Below are 18,779 nucleotides of genomic sequence, written 5' to 3'. Positions count from 1 at the left end.
GAGGAAGACTTCACAGGATGGGGAAAAACACTCACAAAAATTAGGTCCTTTCCCAAGTTCCCCTTCTTCCTCCCATTTGCCTTCAAGCCAAAGTAATTTTGTTAAGAGTTTGCACATCTTCCCCTGCACAATGCTGAATTATTTAAATTATTTAAAAAAAAAAAACACCTTTCTGAACCACTGCTACTCTCCCTTGCGTTATCCCAGCAATCTTCCGGATAATCCCTTCTATATACACTCCCTTTTTCTTCTTTGCAACTGATAAGAGGATAAAGAACAGGGGACTGTAAAATGTATGCGAGCATTTGACTTCTATTATCTCCTATTTTCTTACTTCTCTTTTTACCCTCTTTCTTTATCAAGTGCACTGGTGGCTGCTACCGTTTGCCAAGCGTGCCTGTCTTCTCTCTCGGATTGGCTAAAGCACTGACAGCTCTGATAGGGATTGTAGGATCTGAAGCTCCACCCCCCTCATGATGGCCCTGGGACCATTCATAAACTAAATAACTTCAGGAGAGAGAGAGAGAGAGAGAGAGAGAGAGAGAGAGAGAGAGAGAGAGAGAGAGAGAGAAAGGGGGGAGAGAGGGGGAGGGAGGGAGAGAGGAGAAACGGAGTCGGGGTGGGGGGAGGAGGAAGAAAGGGGGAGAGATATCAGAGGGGAGGAGGGAGACACGACTCAAAGTGGAATCTGCACAAGCAATCTAGAGGAGGAGGAGAGGAAAAACCCTGAATCGCTACTACTACACGCCAGATGCAACGCAAGCAACGACTTCGTCACACTAAAATAGATTTTGTTTGGGCCAAAAGTATAAATTACGAAGCAGAAATGAATATCAAACAACTTCCAGCGGTTTGCACCTAGAGAAAGACGGGAAGAACCCACAACAAACAAACCCAATTCAAACAACGCCTCCAGTAGGAAAAGAGGGAAACTGCGACAACACGACCCCCAGAAAAGAGAGGAGACCTACACGCTGAGACGTTGGAGCTTCTGCAAATCTCAGAGAGTGCCGCGGAAAGAGTTGCGCTTCCCTGCTCTCTGGACATTAATTACATCCCTCACTTTCCTTTTGGGGGAGGGTGAGGAGGAAGGCATCACCTACAGTAAGTGAAGAAGTCCTACCAGCTTGGGAGAAGTTTTAAGAATGAACCACTGAATTTCGCTTTTATTTTAAATTTACTCTGGCACTTAAATGACTTCATTTCCAGATATCTGGGCAATTTCGACTGCAGACATCTAAGCCAAACCTCTCGGTAACGTTAATTTTTCTCTCACCACAGCCCGCTTCCCTCTCTCTCCTGCATAGGGGTCATCTTTATTTTACTTATCAAGAAAAAGCAGGGGGAAAAAAGTCCCAGCAGCTAGTTTTCTTTTCAAAAAAATCATCTTTCTAATTTTCTGCCGAAGACAAAAAGGTTTGGGAAGAGGGGGGGAAAAAAAAACACAAGCCGGCTATAGGATCAGCCGGTCAGCCCAGGTGGAGAGCCACAGTGAAAGTGGGGCTTAAAGGGAAGCGCACCGCCTCTTTCGAAAGCCGAAGGGCCACCACCAGTGCGTGAGCCTTGGATCCCTCAACGTACTGCGAGACGCCGGTGTATAGCCCGGACCTGTGCCCCAACATGATCGCCGCTCAGGCCAAGCTGGTTTACCAGCTCAATAAATACTATACTGAGCGTTGCCAAGCGCGCAAGGCGGCGATAGCCAAGACCATCCGAGAGGTCTGTAAGGTGGTCTCCGATGTGCTAAAGGAGGTGGAGGTGCAGGAGCCTCGCTTCATCAGCTCTCTGAGCGAGATCGATGCTCGCTATGAGGGGCTCGAGGTCATCTCGCCCACCGAATTCGAGGTGGTGCTCTACCTAAACCAGATGGGCGTTTTCAACTTTGTGGACGACGGCTCGCTGCCCGGCTGCGCGGTGCTCAAATTGAGTGATGGGCGGAAGCGGAGCATGTCTCTCTGGGTCGAGTTCATCACGGCGTCCGGCTACCTCTCCGCGCGCAAGATCCGCTCCCGTTTCCAGACGCTAGTCGCCCAGGCGGTGGACAAGTGCAGCTACCGGGATGTGGTCAAGATGATCGCGGATACCAGCGAGGTCAAGCTGCGCATCAGGGAACGCTATGTGGTACAAATCACGCCAGCGTTCAAGTGCACCGGGATCTGGCCTCGAAGCGCGGCACAGTGGCCTATGCCCCACATCCCCTGGCCTGGCCCCAATCGGGTGGCGGAGGTCAAGGCCGAAGGGTTCAACTTGCTCTCCAAGGAGTGCTACTCGCTGACCGGCAAGCAGAGCTCGGCTGAGAGCGACGCGTGGGTGCTACAGTTCGGGGAGGCAGAAAACCGCCTTCTGATGGGCGGCTGCCGAAACAAGTGTCTCTCGGTGCTCAAGACGCTGCGGGACCGCCACCTGGAGCTGCCCGGCCAGCCACTCAATAACTATCACATGAAGACGCTGCTGTTGTACGAGTGCGAGAAACACCCGCGGGAAACGGACTGGGACGAAGCATGCCTGGGCGACCGGCTCAATGGCATCCTGCTGCAGCTCATCTCCTGCCTGCAATGCCGCCGCTGCCCGCACTACTTTCTGCCCAACCTCGACCTCTTTCAGGGCAAGCCACACTCGGCCCTGGAGAGCGCTGCCAAGCAGACCTGGAGGTTGGCCAGGGAAATCCTCACCAATCCCAAAAGCCTGGACAAACTATAGGGTGCTGGGGACTGTTTGAAAAGCCACATAACGGGGCGTGCTCTCTCATACACACAACCCATCACTCAGCGATAAAGAACGGAAAATCTGGACACAAACTTTTATGAAAGTCACCCGAAACAAAACAGGAATCGGACGGAAGACCTTCGTTAATTAAGAAGTAAACAAAAGAGAGCAAACCAACCAAAAAAAAAAAAAAAATCACATTCTTGCACAAAAGTCATCATTTTCTTCCAAACAATGTGAATTTAAAAGATCACATAAAAGAAGCAATCGGGCTTTGCCATCACAAAATGAAACCCAAGGTACATTTTCAAATCAATGTATAGTAGTTCTCCCCTTTTCCTTCTTTACACATCTCTCTCCCCACCCCCACTTCCCCTCCCTTTCTCTCTGTTTTGTTTTTGGTTGCCTGAATGTTGTCACCAAGTGAAAAAATTATTTAACTATATGTAAAATTCCCTTTTAAAAAAGTTTTACTGATGCTAAATGTATCTCAGTGCCAATGTCAGATTGTGCTCCTCCTTCTCTTGCACCTCTACCTTCACCTTAAAACGTCTTGTTGGAAATAGTAATAAAAATATGACTTTACATTGTAATTGACTGTGGATTGTTCTTAAATGAAGGCAGGTGAGATCACTTTCTAATTTACAATGTAAGTGTGTGCACTTGAGGAACTAAATGCAAGAAGCTTCCATTTGAATTCTGACTTGCAAATTTTAAAATGTAACCTTTTATAGAATTAACTGCAAAAGTTCTAATTGAAATACTTAGAAAAAAAGATTAATTTTACTCAACTCTAATATATTTGTTCTGCAGATTTTAAGATGAAAAGTAACATTTCATACTTGGGAAAAAATAGATTTTCAACCTAATTTTCAAAATAGGAAAAACATTTTCACAATAAAGAGATTTGCTTTATTATGCCATGCTTTTTTAAAAAAAATATCCAACAGAAAGGAAATATTTATGGACCTTTTCTGAATAGTCAACAAAGCCTGTTGATACTTCTCCTTCAACCATTTGTCCTCTTTTTGAATAATAAAAACTTAACAAATGAATTAACCACACCAAAATAATAAAAATGATTACAGCAATATTCCTCTCCTCCAGCAAATGGTAATATGAACAATTCAGATTTATAAATTACTTCAACTTAAAATGGGTTAGGGCTAAATGCCATAGCTATGATAATTTTATCAAATTTCAAGAAGCATTCTGAACGTGCTTATATACAATTCAACAAAAAGATCTTGATACCATTTTTATGATCAAAGAAAAAATATTCTGAGAGTTTACAAATAGAAAATCCTCCTTTCTTCTTTTCTAAGATAACAATCCAATAAACTTATTTCAGTGTTTCAACTTTAACAAAGGTTTATTTTTAATGCAAGGAAATAACTGTTTGGGATATAAAATAATCAATAAAACAAAGTATTCTAAAGGAATTGGTTTGCCTTCTTTATGCTAGAGGTAACTATATATTCCATTAGCTTTGCTACTATGAGGCAAAGGTACAGAATATGTCAGATGTTTTCTTCCAATATTTATTCTTGGAACTAGCCTAGTTTTTAATTTATTGAAAAAAATCGATGAATGAGAGATGAAGAGAAAAATATTCTAGAAAGCAATTTTAAGATGAGAGGAAGAAGTTTGAGTGGGGGAGGTGGTATATGAAGGGATGAGCAGCAGGATAGCAGAGATGGATGAAAAACACAAGGAAGCTACTCAGGGGTCTGAAGTCTGGTTCACTTGACAGAACAGACTTAAGTTGTAAGTTTCCCTGGCAAATATTTCCTGGTAAAGATAGTCTTGTGATAGAAATATAAACTTTGATCTTATCAGTTCTGGAATCACCTCCAACCTTGTATATAAAATCTATTTTTCTGGTCTCTCTCCCCTTAGATATAAAACAAACTCCCTAGTTCAGAACACTCACAAATTTTTTAAAATAACAAAACAAATTTATCCTCTGGGTAAAATGTTCTAAATTTTAAGAACATTTTCAAAGTAAGCAATGGTTATCTGCATGAAATAATGTAAGGGCACACTGTTTCTTTAAAAAGATAAAAATGCAATCTTAGAATGACTTTTTTTCCCACTCAGAAAAGTATGTACAGCATAGGATACAGAGCTTCCTCCAAATGGTCCATAAAAAAGTTAAGTCTTAACAAGAAAAAAAACAAAAATACCCCAATTCAGTATATTTTCTTTGTTGTTATGCAGATATCAGGGGAAAAATTTTTAAAGAAAAACACATCAGCAATAAATGTTCTTAATTCACAAAATACCTTAAAGCATCATTGCCTAAGCAATATCAAAATATTCTTCCAATAATTGGCTGAAAAAACATATGAATATGATTTCTGGGATATTAGGCAGAAGATAGTAGTGTAAGACAACTTCTATGATTGGGCCAAAAGATCCTGAATTTCACAATCAACAGAGAAAGAAAATTTAATTTAATGGCGCTGTACAGAATGGGATTAAGAGAGAAAAAAAAAATTATAGCTTTCCTGAAAGGAGCAAATAACTTCAAAGAATCTAATCTCAAAGACCAGTAGAGGTTTTAATTTTGAAAACAATTCATTAGACACCTTTAAACTAATTCAGATTTTAGACTTTAACCCATGTGTGTTCAAAATCATAACAGAATGTTCTGAATTAAATCTCAGCTTCTCTTATATTGCAAACTACCAGAAACTAAGAGTTTATATAATTTTGGTAACTTTCCCTTCCTAAAGAAATTAAAACACATTTCCAGATATTTCAGCCATGCAACAAAGTAGAACATTTTTCTAAGTGATATCATTTCAGAATTTAAAAGTTTTCTTTACATTGGATTAGCTGAATTATCTGGCTTGAAACAATCCATTCCATCATGGCCTTGTTATTCAGTCTACCAAGTCCTCTTTTAATACAGGCAGCAACATGGAAATAAAGTGCTAAATACATGCATAAGATGAGAAATTATTTGTTTGTAAAGTTTTTAATAAAATTATAACATTTTCATTAACTACTATTTTGAAATACTTCCAAATCATTAAGGTTTAACAATTCAGATATGATTTCAAAACCAAAAGCCCTCACTAACCAATAAACTTAGAATATATAGGTACACACACAAACACACACACAGCCTGTAAAACAAAAATGCAAACCAGGCCTCTTTCTACAGGTTCCTTATTTTGCTTATTTTTAAAGAAACTCTGAGCAAACTGTAATATTTACTTTCAAGAAATAAATAGAATTTTGGCTTTATGACTGTTAAGAAATACAATCTTTCTTAGTAAAACTAAAGTTGCCACAGTCAGAAAAGTAATCAGAAATACATTTTAAAGGAGAAATTACATTTTCATTTAAACATAGGAAATTATGCAGTGCCTTGTAAAATCTACTACAGGTAATGGGAAACAGAGGTATGATACACAGAACGGGCTTGCTGCATGCACAACAAAGTAGTAAGTCATGGGGACAAAGCAAGGAGAATGATATATTGGTATTATATCCAGAAAACATAAAAGCTAAACAAAGTAATTTCACTTTCAATCTCACTAAATTTTGTAGCTTAATTCACCCTAGACCCATTCAAACAAAAATAAATTTATATACAATGTTCCCTGAGCTTCCCCCTCACCAAAGAGCTAATGATAAATGCAATTAAGTGAAAACTGTTTTTGAATCTAAATGAACTTCAATAATCTAGATGGCAAAAGAAGCAAACTAAAAAAGAAAACTGCCTTACATGTACACAGAGTTAATTCAGCAAGAAATTCAAACTAAGCCCATGAGATTTTGCCAATGCTAATCTCACCTAACAGCAGCCCACATCCTATAATAAGAAAAAATGAAACCACCTCTTCATCTCACCTTGGGGTCCATTTTCTTGAAGTTGGGATCCTCTTCATCCACCTCAAAATAGAGTTCAGAGGAGGTGACAGAAAGAGTGCCCTTTACTACAACAGAGGGGGCCACAAGCTGAGCTGATGTGCTCAGGCTAACAGGACCTGCCAAGAGGAAAAGATGAGCCATATAAGTTAGAATGACACTTTGCAAAAAACTAAATTTGACCAGAAAATTTATTAATTTTTTGAAGAATTAAAAGTACAAAAATGCCTAGTACCAAAATTCCTGTTAATTCCTTCTATACTTTCACATCCTTTCCATCCCAAATCTTCCTCTGAAAAATGCAAAGTCAGGATTCTCATACTAGAAGATTTATAATAGGTAGTTAATGACAACAGTAAACTAGGATGCAATTACTTTACAAGGAGTGCGCTAAGCTCTGGTCTCATCTCTAGGCAAAAAGGTAGCTCTGCCTAAATAAGTGCATCTACATTCCATTTATAAAACAAGCCTCAGGCTATCAAACAACATGGAATAACAACCAGGAGAAAGGAAGCCTCAATAGGATTCCAAGGCCAGAGGTGAGCTTAGAGTTTGGCTGAGGTATGACTACAAAAACGGCCACTAGCTTATTCATAAGTGGGAAATTCTCTGATAAACTTTATTCTTGGAAAAAAAAATTTATGCCAGATTGACACAAAACCTTCTGACCTCTTCTGCAACAACTTTACCCTGAGAAAGACTGGTAAAAATACTTATTTCCTAACCCTTCCTTTCCACTGTTAAATATTGTTCAATGCTTCCAAATCTAATATTAGTGTAGTTCAGGGACATTGGGAGTAAACAGCTGGAGGGTGGGTTTCCAAGTGAATGAATTTTTATTGGAATAATCAAATCTCTACAGGGCTTATCAAAGAGACAAATCAGACTGCTACTGAAAACAAAAGATTCACTACAGATAGAAGAGCATAAAGTATATTAAATTTAAACCTAAAACAAGGACCCAAAATAATAATTATGTAATATATATACACTTATATAGAGAAAGATGAAGAAAGACTTTGAATTTCTAAATCAATTTTTCATTGTGCAACTCCTATAGAAGAAGAAAACTGCCAAAGAGAAGATTGGCATTTATAGTTCTGAATTAATATAGTGCCTATAAACAAGGTGCACCTATTCAGGTAATCAATGAGTGAATAAGTGTTTCAAAATTCAGATGAACTGACATTTCCATCGATTGTTAGAAGGGTGATGGTCCTTAATCTCACATCAATCTTAATGTGTGCCAGTAGGACAATAGAAGGGATGCTCTGCAGAGATCAGAGCACGTTTTGCCCTCTATTCCCAATGTACAAATACATTGTGTTTGCAGATGGGCAGCAGATAGCTGCAGAACAGCCATGATTTCCCAAAGCTCATCCCTATAAATGGATGAAATAAGCAGCTATGTGTTCTTTTGCTGTCTCCTTTTGCCCTCTGTACATTAGCATGTAATCCTGAGAAGAAATAACATTTTTTCAATCACTCTTAGACATTCAATTATAGGGTAAGCAGACAGCTGCAGGAGCTAGGGCAGCCTAGGTCCTACAGAAGACCCCTGACAATTTCCACTTCATTTCTAACCCACACCACTTTATTAGTGTGGATTACTTCTTAATCCTATTGCCATTGTCAAGATTATATAATTAAACTCCCCTTTCACCTCTATTACTGTATGAATGTATTACTGGTAGTAAGAATAGAGGCAAAATAAAGGACAAAATGGGTAAATGGATGTGAAGGAAAATATTTGAGAATGGCAGTATCCACTTCCCCATTCCCTCTCCAAATCCCTTAACAGTGTACTCAAAATAATTTTATTTCACTTTACAGAAAGGCATATCATCATCAGAGACAATGAATCGATTTCTATTTTGGTTTTTCACTATGAAGTTGCATCACAGAACAGTTTGCAGATATATAACCAAATAAAAGCTTTCCAATGAATTATCTTAAAATCATGATAATGCAAGAATGTGTAATTCTTCCATTAATACATAATTCACCCACAGAAATGGTGGACTCTTGCATACTTTCCTCCTCGAGGAACAGAGCCACAGGCATTAAAGAAAATAAGGCATTTAATGAATGACTAAAATTTCAGGCTAAACAAGAGAATTTTTCCCATAAGGGAAGTAAAACTGAGAATCTGCAGAGTGCAAATCAAAATTTCTACATCAAGCAAAATATGTGAACCCCATGAACAGCCATGGCATTCTTGGAATTGATTTTTTGAGTGAGTTAAATGTATATGTTCACTAAGACTTGTATATCACAGTAAATAGCTCATCTGCTGCCAAGCTTTATTTATAAAACAATTGGCAGAATTTCACTTATAGCCTTCATTTCATAGAGATTTGGTAACTCCCATAGGATGGGCAAAGCAATTTTGTTGTAGCTGCTTTTTAAACTTTTTTTCTTTTTCAGTGAAAATTATACATAAAAGAAAAAGATGAGGAGGCTAAGGAGACTGAATAGAACAGAAAAATAAAGGAGAAATTGTAGAAGATGAAGTGGGAGGTGGGGTGCTGGGAAGAACAAAAACAATCTCTAATTAATGTAATAGTGGGTGTAAGCTTGGTAGTCCTCGTGGTCACAGCTGAAAAAGTAAGTAATTAGATGCTCATTGTCCCAGACCCAGCTGAAATATCTGCACAACCACTGAATTACCGGCAAGATTCTCTATATCTTTCTCATCCACGGATGATAGAGTATCGTCGTCACCTTCCAGGAGGACCTCGTTTTCTGAGTTCTGATTTCCTAAAGCCTGACTCTTGATGGACTGTTTTCCTTTAGCAAGGATATCTTCATCTGCAGCTGAAATGAAAAGGAAACAAAGCTGTCCATCAGCATCGGGAGGAGCACTCTGGCAGAGGGATAGGCGTTGAGGTAAGGGCAGGTGGCCAGAGATGGCCCAGCTTTTATACACAGAGTCACCCGCAGTGGGGAAAGTAACTGGGATGGCACTCCTTCTGACAAACGGGATTCCCCAGGCTAGTGTAATGTTACCCTGAACAAGCACCCTAATCCCATTAAATCTGACCCCTGCACAGCTCACCCAGCCTTTTATTTACTCATAGTTAGGGCTGGAGAGGCTTCCAAAGCAACACCTTTTTTCTTTCTTTTTAAATCTGTTAGGAAAAATCAGAAGTTAGTTTGGGAAAAAATATATTTAACATTGTAAATAAGAAGGACTCATTAATTCCTCCTATATTGACAAAGATTTTGAAATGACTGGGAGTGGCTGTGGAGCGGAATCTACAAATAAGAAGATTCAGAGCTAGGAGAGATTTGCAGCCAATAAGGAATCAGGCCCAGACCCTGAAGCCATATCAGACACTAATAAAGACACCCCAGCTGCATTCTCTTTTTTATCCCCTCCTCCCTCCTTCACATTGCCCTTGTTCACATTTTCACACATCTACTCCCCGCCCCATCAGCCCTTATACAAATATCTGAGAGCAAGGCCTTGCAGAAACCTAGTGGAAGCTGAATACTTGCTCCGTTCCTCCGCATGTTTAAACTAAAGGGCTAAGGCACCCCGGGGGCAAACATAACAGAAGGAGCAGGATGAGAGGCATCTGGGTAAAGGGCCTCATGCAGCCTGACTGGAGCAGCCTGTGGAGAGCAGCAGCACCAGACTCTGGCACTGGGACATGGCAGTGACTGCCAGAGGAAAGAGGGGAGGGAACACTGATCTAGGCATTAGGTTCCAAGAAGAACCTACAGTCAACAGAAGCAGAGATGGGACTGGAAGAACACACTGGAACTCTGAAACTCTGGCTAAAAAACCTCATGTCCCTCTCCAGGGTCACTGTATTGCTTTGAGCAGGTTTCTCTTTAAGAAAAATGGAAAAACAGATATGGTTTATGATTTGTAAATGCTCATGTGTATCTTTTCCTAACATTATTATTAGTAATTAATGGTGCCACACATGAGAAAGCTTAGAATCTTCACTATTCCATGGACATTCTGGTTTCTAACAAGGGACATCCCAGAGTTAAAGCACCTGACTCAACCACACTGCAGCAACTGATATGGAAATCTGATGGCCAGGCTTTCTGCTCCACTGTAGTTTCCACCCAGGTTTAGACCCCCAGTCAAAGAATACAGCAACCAGTTTGCAGTTAACATGGCTAATAGTTACCTATATAAGATAGTCTAAATATTTAAATAAGCTGCATGTATGTTATCTAGTTAACCTGGCAGATCACAGCTTCTTTGCATTTAATAGCTATGGTTTTTTGTAATATTAAGGGTAAAAGAAGGGTTTCTCTGTGTGTGTGTGTGTGTGTGTGTGTGTGTGTGTGTGTGAGAGAGAGAGAGAGAGAGAGAGAGAGAGAGAGAGAGAATTCACAATGTATACCACTTTCATTTAATATTTATAGCACTAAAAAGAACATAGAGGGATTGGGGTTGTGGCACAGTGGTAGAGCACTTGCCTAGCATGTGTGAGGTACTAGGTTCAATTCTCAGCACCACATATAAATAAATAAAGTCCATTGACAACTAAGAAATTTTAAAAAAACAGTTTTTCTATGAAATAGGAAAGTCATGAAGAAGCTTTCTCTATTTACCTTTGAATATATTCTATAGGTAAATAGAAATCTTATTTTCTTTCATACCCACAGTAAGCTACATAAATATGAAAGTCTCAATAAATATTTGCAAAGCTAATACACCTAATTAAAATATTTTTTAAACCTACAGAGAAATATATTAATTAATCACTAATTTTTAGAAAAATAACACTATGTCTTTATTATCATACTTTCTATTTCAAGCACTTAGATTTCCTTACTCTAGAATCAGAAACACTGCCTGAGCCCAAACAAACCTCTTTCCAATTTGTAATCAACTTTACTATAATAAACTTGTCACTGAGACATACAAAAGAAAGCATCATCTTTCTTATATAGTATGTTATAACATATTACCATTTGCTAGTTACATCTTAGCACAGAATCAGAATGCTATATTCTCTTTATTTTCTTAATTTATAACTTCCTTCTTCAAAGCAGAAATACTAACCATAAGGTTGATATTACATAGCACATGTGCCAGGGAATGTTCCAAACACTTTAATATTTAACTCATTTAATTCTCACAAACCTTCTGTTAATTCCTCATTTTCAAATAAGAAAGCAGGCTCAGAGAGGTTACAGAGTTTACTTAAGGTAACAGGACTCATGACAGTTGGAGTCAGGATATAAAAAAACAAGCCTTCTGGTGCCAGAATCTAGGCTCCTAACCACTATGCCATACTAGCACTTAGCTGGTAAGAAGGGGGGGGGGATGAAAACCACAGTGCAAATATAAATGTATATGTAATTTACTATTGTTTCCTAATCCTTATTTTTCTCAGAGTGCAACTTAAAAGTTAAAACAGAATCAAAATGAATGAGAACTTAAAAAAAATCATTTCCAATCCCAAATTTGAGAACATGTGTCAAACATATCAGAAACAACTAAATTCAACACCCGGTCCATTCATAACTTTCTCTGTGATCACTACCATACAGATCCTGAAGTAGATACCAAGCTTAATAGAAAAAAAGAAAAAAAAACATTTTAATCTGCAAACATTTATAAAAATTGAGAGTCCTCAGTAGCAATATGCAAGCGCTTAAAATAACTCAATAAATAAATTCACATTCAACTTAAATGACCACTAAAAATATAATGTGTTATTCCTTCCAACAGAGATTTAAATTTTTAAATATGGTCTCATCATGCTGACTCATATTAAAACAAAGTAACTTTTGAATTAAATAGTTTCATGAAAAAAAATTTTGAGTGCTGTAGGCATACATACAAACACCCACTTTAATTTATTTATTTACATATTTTTACAAGCTTAGATTCTGGAATTGTTCAACCTCAACTGAAAAACCTCTTGTCATAGAAAATATGCAGCTTACTGATATTTAGAATGGTTTTCCTGTAATTAACTCCCCCTTGAGAATTTTAAGTTAGCAGCAGTAAAATTACCAACAGTACTCTAATACACACCACATGCGCGGTGTTCAATTCTCAGTGGTCTAATAGCTTTCTGCTAAGGAACTTTTTTTTTTCTTTCCTAAATTACAACAAAACTTTCCCAAGCACAAATTAAAAGGTAATTATGTTTATATGTTCCGGGGAAAAGCATATTTTTAACTTTCATTTGTCTTCTACTCAACCATTTTAAACAAGTAACTATTTTGATATCTTCTTTGAGTATATTCTTATAGTTGTCTAAAATTTTAACCGGATGATGTCAGAGAATACTTTTGGTTCACTTTTAAAGTTCAATTCAGATAATTTCTGCTAATAAATTTGTTACTGAACAAGATCACTTTTTACATTTTTTCATACATTATTAACATACTATCTTTATCAGTTGTCTTCTTTATTCTGGTTTAATATTTATCTTAATAATTAAAATGTATTATTACCTAAACATGGAGAAATTTATCAAAAATGCTATCTTTAAAACATGACTTTATTCAAGATAACAGCAATAAGAGGTCTAAAAGAGAGGCTGGTCCTCAAAATGTAAAGATCATGTTCTTTAGAGAAAATGCTCTCTCAAATACCCACTGAGCCAGTAAACAGGAATCAATAGTCCAAGTACAGTAAAAGAAGAATTAGTCACTTTGCATTAAAAAAAACAAAGATTACTACTGAAATAACAACGTGACTTCAAATGTACATAAAACAGATATGGGTTTCCACTCAATGTAATGTGAAGCATATACCATAACTGTATTCTTAAAAAGGACACATAAAAAGCAGCTCACAATCATTGACTGTCCTATCTAATTAAATCCCCTTTACAGCATATGCCATTTCCTTAGGGTTCTAGGTCAAGAAAATTTACTATGGAAAAACTACTGAAACAACAAAGAATGATTAAAAAAAAAAAAAAAAGACAAGTACATATCCTAATGATCATGGGCTCCCCAAAAGTTTTGGATGCAGAACCCAGTATATACTGATCTTATAAAGGCAGCAATACTATCTGGTATTACTTCAGTGAAGAGACAATGACCTGATTTAGGATCTTTACATCATCTGTCATCCCTAGAAAACCAAATGAGTTATCTGTATCATTCCATACATTTACAATATGGGAAGGGCAATTAAATTGTCAGAATTAAAAAATTTGTTTTTAACTAGAAGGTAGTTTTAAACTAGGTTAAATTCTCCTCATATATTTCTCTTAGCATTCTTATTCTCTACAAAATAAAAATGTCTTGAATTCAATAGGATTCTACTGCTAAACTGTTTTAGTATTTGAATTAAGACCAATATTTCTACCATTTAAAATACTTTTATGTGGCTTCAATTTGAATATAACATTCCCATTATAATTAACAGTGAATTTCAGAAGATATCACTGCACACTGATATGAAAATTTGACCAGTTCTCAGATAATCTGAGCTTTACTCCTTAACCTACTGAGAATTACATCAGCCCTTTGTTACCTCAGTTTCCTTATCTGGAAAGAATAAAATTAGACTAGACTTTTGCCTTAGGTTCCTTCCAGATCTAAAATGCTCTGATCATAAATAAATGCCAAACTGGCCTCTATGCGTTATGAGTATGGTAGGAATTATAACGACAGATTTCTAATAAATTTTACACTATAAAATGGAAGGAAATGCCCTCAAGAATCAAATACCCACCTTTGCTTGCTGCTGCTAATTTCCATAAAGATTATTTAATCATAAGAGGAAGTATTAATTTTAATTTTAAAATATGACTCAGTTTCTTCAAAGTTAAAGGAATCTCCCATTACAACATGACTTTTATAAATAACCACTTTGGAGGGTCTCTGTTTGAAAAATTACCTAAAGCTCTTTTCCCCAAGCAAGTTAATGTGAACTTGGGAAGGGCAATTAAATTGTCAGAATTAAAAAATTTGTTTTTAACTAGAAGGTAGCCAGAAGTAGAGTCATGGGGCTGGTATTGATCGCCCAAACAGAGAACATCACTCTTCAGGTATTTACTCTGCCACCTTCACACCAGAGGCTTTCCTTCACATCAAATCCATCTATTAAAAAGATGGCTCTTACTACTAAATACATAACTAATCTCCAATGACACTTCTATTTAGATGTCTTCCTTTGAAAATGATAATATAGTTCAAGAAGTTCTAAGACTCTGCATTTGTAAAATGTCTTATGCCTTGGTTAAATAAATTATAAATAAAAGTAAGAAGTCATAAAGCAACACGGAATGCACATATCATCCACAGAAATCTCTATTTTAAATCCAACAATGAACCATACACTTTATTCATGTTAAAATATAATTGCAATTGCTTTTTTAAAATCATATCACCTATTTTGTTTTGCACACTTGATTTTTAATGTTTATTTTGATAGACACCTTCATGTTCCAAAACATATTTAAAGGTGGAATTTCATAGTTAACACAAAATTTAAATTGAATGTCACTATAAGTTACTTTATTTAATGAAATATTTTTTAAATTAAGCTCTTTATTAGCATAAATTATGCTGACATCAAACAATACCACAGTACAATCTATGTGCTGAGTTTCATAATTGTCTACTATGTCCCTGTTATTTAAAATAATATATATATAACACATACATATATACTTACACACACACACAAAGTATAGTTACAGCTTATACATTTTTTGAAAAATATTAAGTATGACTTCACCCCTTAATTGTAAGAGGACTGAAGCACTTCCTATATACATAGTTGGTTATTTTTTAAATATATATATATTTCACATTTAAGTTATTGCTTTTAAATCTTTGAAATGTTTGAAATATCAATCATTAGAAGATTTGTTTAAAATATTAATAAATAGGTTGGAATTACATAAATATTTAACTTTGCATCTATCAATTTTTAAATGCAAAAGAAAATATAGATAAGTAGGGTACTAACTTTTAAATTACTTTAAATTAATTAAAGTAATTTCAGTGAAATCTGCTTTAAACAGTTCAAGATACTCTTAATAATAAAAGCATCACTAATAGGTATCTTTTTTTATCGAGCATTATTACAGATTCTTAGAATTAAAAATGCTAATATTATAATATTATTATTTTAAAAATTAAAGTTTAACAATGAAATAAAAATGTATTCATTAAATCCTATGAAAACTCAACATGGTTGAACATACTATTTTTGATGAGAATGTAGTTTTAAAATTCTGCATTAGAGTGACATCACAAATTTTAAAATCAGTTACTAATAATTCCCTCAGGATAAGAATTAATCTTTTTGTGATTTTAGAATCAAGTCCTCCCCTTCCTGACATAAGAGGAAATTTTATAAATGCGATTTTATTGTCATAGACCTCAGAACTCACTACTTACTGTTAAATGACAGTTTAGAAGACAGAAATATGATTAGTAAACTTAAATTTTTAAGAGCATCTGGTAATATCTGTATGGCTGAAAAGGATGAAATTGCAAACAGGCTGCTTTTTTTAATGAATCATTAAAATAATAAAAACCCTCCAAAACTTAGTAAAGAAAAAAGATATGTAGCTGAAATCTATAGCACCACATAAAAAGTATATGACCCTAAAAAGAAAAGTGGCCTAATTAATTTTACATAGTATTTCCCCTTCTCCACCTCCTGTAGTTGAAGATGTAGGGCCCTGAGACTATTATTGCTTTTAGATCACTTTGTTATTGACTATTCTCTGTATGATCATTTATTTTAAAGGACTGGTGTCACATTTGGTGTTATATCTGAAGACATATTGTGGACATTTTCTTCTAGAAATGGCTCTTTAAGGCTGAGTGCAAGAGGTTAAACTGCCTGACTGAGGCCAAACCTAAGACTACAGATTTTTAATCTAAATTCCTAACATCTTTACATGTATGGAAACATCACAGAGTACCACATAAATATGTACAATTTTTATGTATCAGTTTAAAATGATAAAAATTTCAAAAATTCTTAATACCTTAACTGAATATAATTTAACATTTATTTTGTATACTATGTATTGCCATTTAATCAGAAGCTGCTACATGTTAAATTAATAACTTAAAATGGGGGGGAGAATATTTCTTACCTTATTAAAAAATAATCAATTTATATTTTGTAAAATCAAAATAATTTTAACATTGAAAGGGGGGGCATTTTCCCTTTTATATATTTAAAATGACTTTCAAAACTCATAAAATAATCTATAAAAATACAATTCTAGGATCAAAGAAGAATAATACTGTCAGATCTGAAGGACTTTTTCAGTTTTTCCAATTTACTTATCAGACTTCTACTTAAACTGAATGATAGTCATATGCATTGTAACAAAAGGGGGAAAATGTTTTGTTAAGCTCTGATAACAAGATGATGTAGAATAGGAACATATGAAAATAATGCCTATTCTATTTTATTCGGGAGCCATCAATCATAGCCATCTACAAATCAAGGTTCAGAAAGTATCCAGGCGCCTGGATATTTATTACCGTCTTTTCCCACTTCATAATCTCATTCTAAAATACCATAGTTGGGGGGAAACTATATATACATACCAGGACCTAGAAACATATCTGATCTTTAAATGCTGTCTTTCTGATACCTGTGAATAGGCAGGCTTCCAGGATTAATTTACTCAAAGCTCGTGTGTTGTTCAAAAGGACAAATATTTTAGACTCTTACTCTGAAATAAAGGGTCCATGTAAGTTTTGTATGTATAATAAATAAATACACTTGACACCATAATTTCACAGGATCTTATACTAACTATAAAAAAAATTAACCTCTCTTTCTGAGGTGAATAACTATGAAATGTGGTGTTGGACGATTTTACAGTGCCTTGTAATAATGAAGTTATGCTCTTCATTACCAAGTACTGTACCTGCTGCTATTGGCAAGGAGTGGTTTATACACTGACCATGTTCCACGGCTGTTTTTAGTGTCGCTTCAGGATGTGTGGATCCTAGAGGGTTACGCACAAATCGTCGCCGGCGCCGCAAGTCATCTTCCCAGTAGTCAAGGCGCCAGAACTCACGAGGACGACTACAATGAAACAGAGAAGCCACATATGTTAGCAATTATCAAACAGCGTGGTAGCACTGAATTTCTGCATAAAGCTCTCCTTGTTTGCTCTGCCTTTTTTTTTTCTCTCTCTCTCCTTCCTCTTAATTCTCCCCCCATCTCACACTCCCCTTTCTGCAATCTTTAACTTAGGTATGTCCTTGAAAATAACAATATCACCTTCTGGTCTAAGGAACTCCTTTTCCTTTTCTTGGAAGGTGAAATGAGCACTAAATACATCATTTTGAAATGAATTGCTGACAGTGTGATCAGTTTCCCCACACTCTAGTGGCATGTGCTCTGATTTCAGCCTCATTTCAGCCTCAGCAGGGCACCTTTCTCTGTGGCTGCATTTATAAACCAGAATAGGGAAAAGGCTATTATAAATATGGTATAGCATTACCTATATTAATCAAAGTCTGTCCCCCTTCATTTTTCTTCCTAATTTGTGCCTTTTTGCACAAGGTCAGTAAATCATACCATGAATTCTTGGTCCAGAAAGTGTTAACTTTAATGAATATCTCAGTTACATGGTTATGTATGTGATAATAAAATATTACTCTGTTTAGATGTGCAGGAATTTAATTAAAATAATCTCTTAAAATATTCATTACATTTAGCCCCTGAGGCTTAGAACAACAGAAGAAAATGCATTTCTTTTTCCATTTACTGTTTTTAAATAAACCATTCCTGTAGAGTGAAATAGCAATCTATTTTCAAGCAAATCAGATTGGATTTCTGTTTTATGTAGCCTGTTTTTATATTTAATTAAAAACTACATAGTATATGATGTGCAATAATTGCTATATCGAAAGCATACTTTTGGAAATTCATTTTTAAAATTCAAGTTCTATATTTCCCAAATTATATAGATCTTTTATATGGCAACATATAAATGTCAGCTTTCTCTCCTGTTAACTAATTGTGAGCTAGCATGCTAGAAAATATTTTATAAGGAAAATACTAATATGAAGGTTCTTCAGTTACAGTAAGGAAAAAAAATCTCTGGCGAATATGTATTTAGTGAACATATATTCACTAAACATGTACAGCATGAAAACCTATAAGTTTTGATAGTAAAATAAAAAAGTATTCATAAATAATCAAAACTTCTGCAAGAATGGCTAATACAAAATAAAATTTTACTTGTATTCCATGAGCTAAT

General features: G+C 35.8%; 2 protein-coding genes across 7 annotated transcripts in view; one reads left to right on the top strand and one right to left on the bottom strand.

Moving 5' to 3' along the window:
* Positions 1–18,779, bottom strand: part of Lrba (LPS responsive beige-like anchor protein) — a 719,595-nt gene that overhangs the window by 270,136 nt on the left and 430,680 nt on the right. For 4 of the 6 annotated variants that reach the window (XM_076865289.2, XM_076865291.2, XM_076865292.2 and 1 more), the window contains exons 38-40: positions 17,436–17,596; positions 9,259–9,405; positions 6,571–6,707 (exon numbers count right to left, since the gene is read on the bottom strand). In XM_076865289.2, the coding sequence (XP_076721404.2) occupies positions 6,571–6,707; positions 9,259–9,405; positions 17,436–17,596 (445 nt within the window). The remainder of the gene's footprint in view (positions 1–6,570; positions 6,708–9,258; positions 9,406–17,435; positions 17,597–18,779) is intronic. The other 2 variants (XM_076865293.2, XM_076865294.2) reach the window with 1 other exon arrangement.
* Positions 677–3,253, top strand: Mab21l2 (mab-21 like 2). Its single transcript, XM_076864668.2, has one exon. The coding sequence runs from the start codon at positions 1,621–1,623 to the stop codon at positions 2,698–2,700; it is 1,080 nt and encodes a 359-aa protein (XP_076720783.1). The 5' UTR covers positions 677–1,620; the 3' UTR covers positions 2,701–3,253.

Source organism: Callospermophilus lateralis, chromosome 8 (genome assembly GCF_048772815.1).
Source record: "Callospermophilus lateralis isolate mCalLat2 chromosome 8, mCalLat2.hap1, whole genome shotgun sequence".
NCBI classification, from domain to species: Eukaryota; Metazoa; Chordata; class Mammalia; order Rodentia; family Sciuridae; genus Callospermophilus; species Callospermophilus lateralis.
This window is presented reverse-complemented; position numbering and strand designations above follow the sequence as displayed.

Bases quoted from the DNA above. Each gene is read 5' to 3' on its own strand.
- Mab21l2 (XM_076864668.2), top strand. From the start codon at position 1,621: ATGATCGCCGCTCAGGCCAAGCTGGTTTACCAGCTCAATAAATACTAT.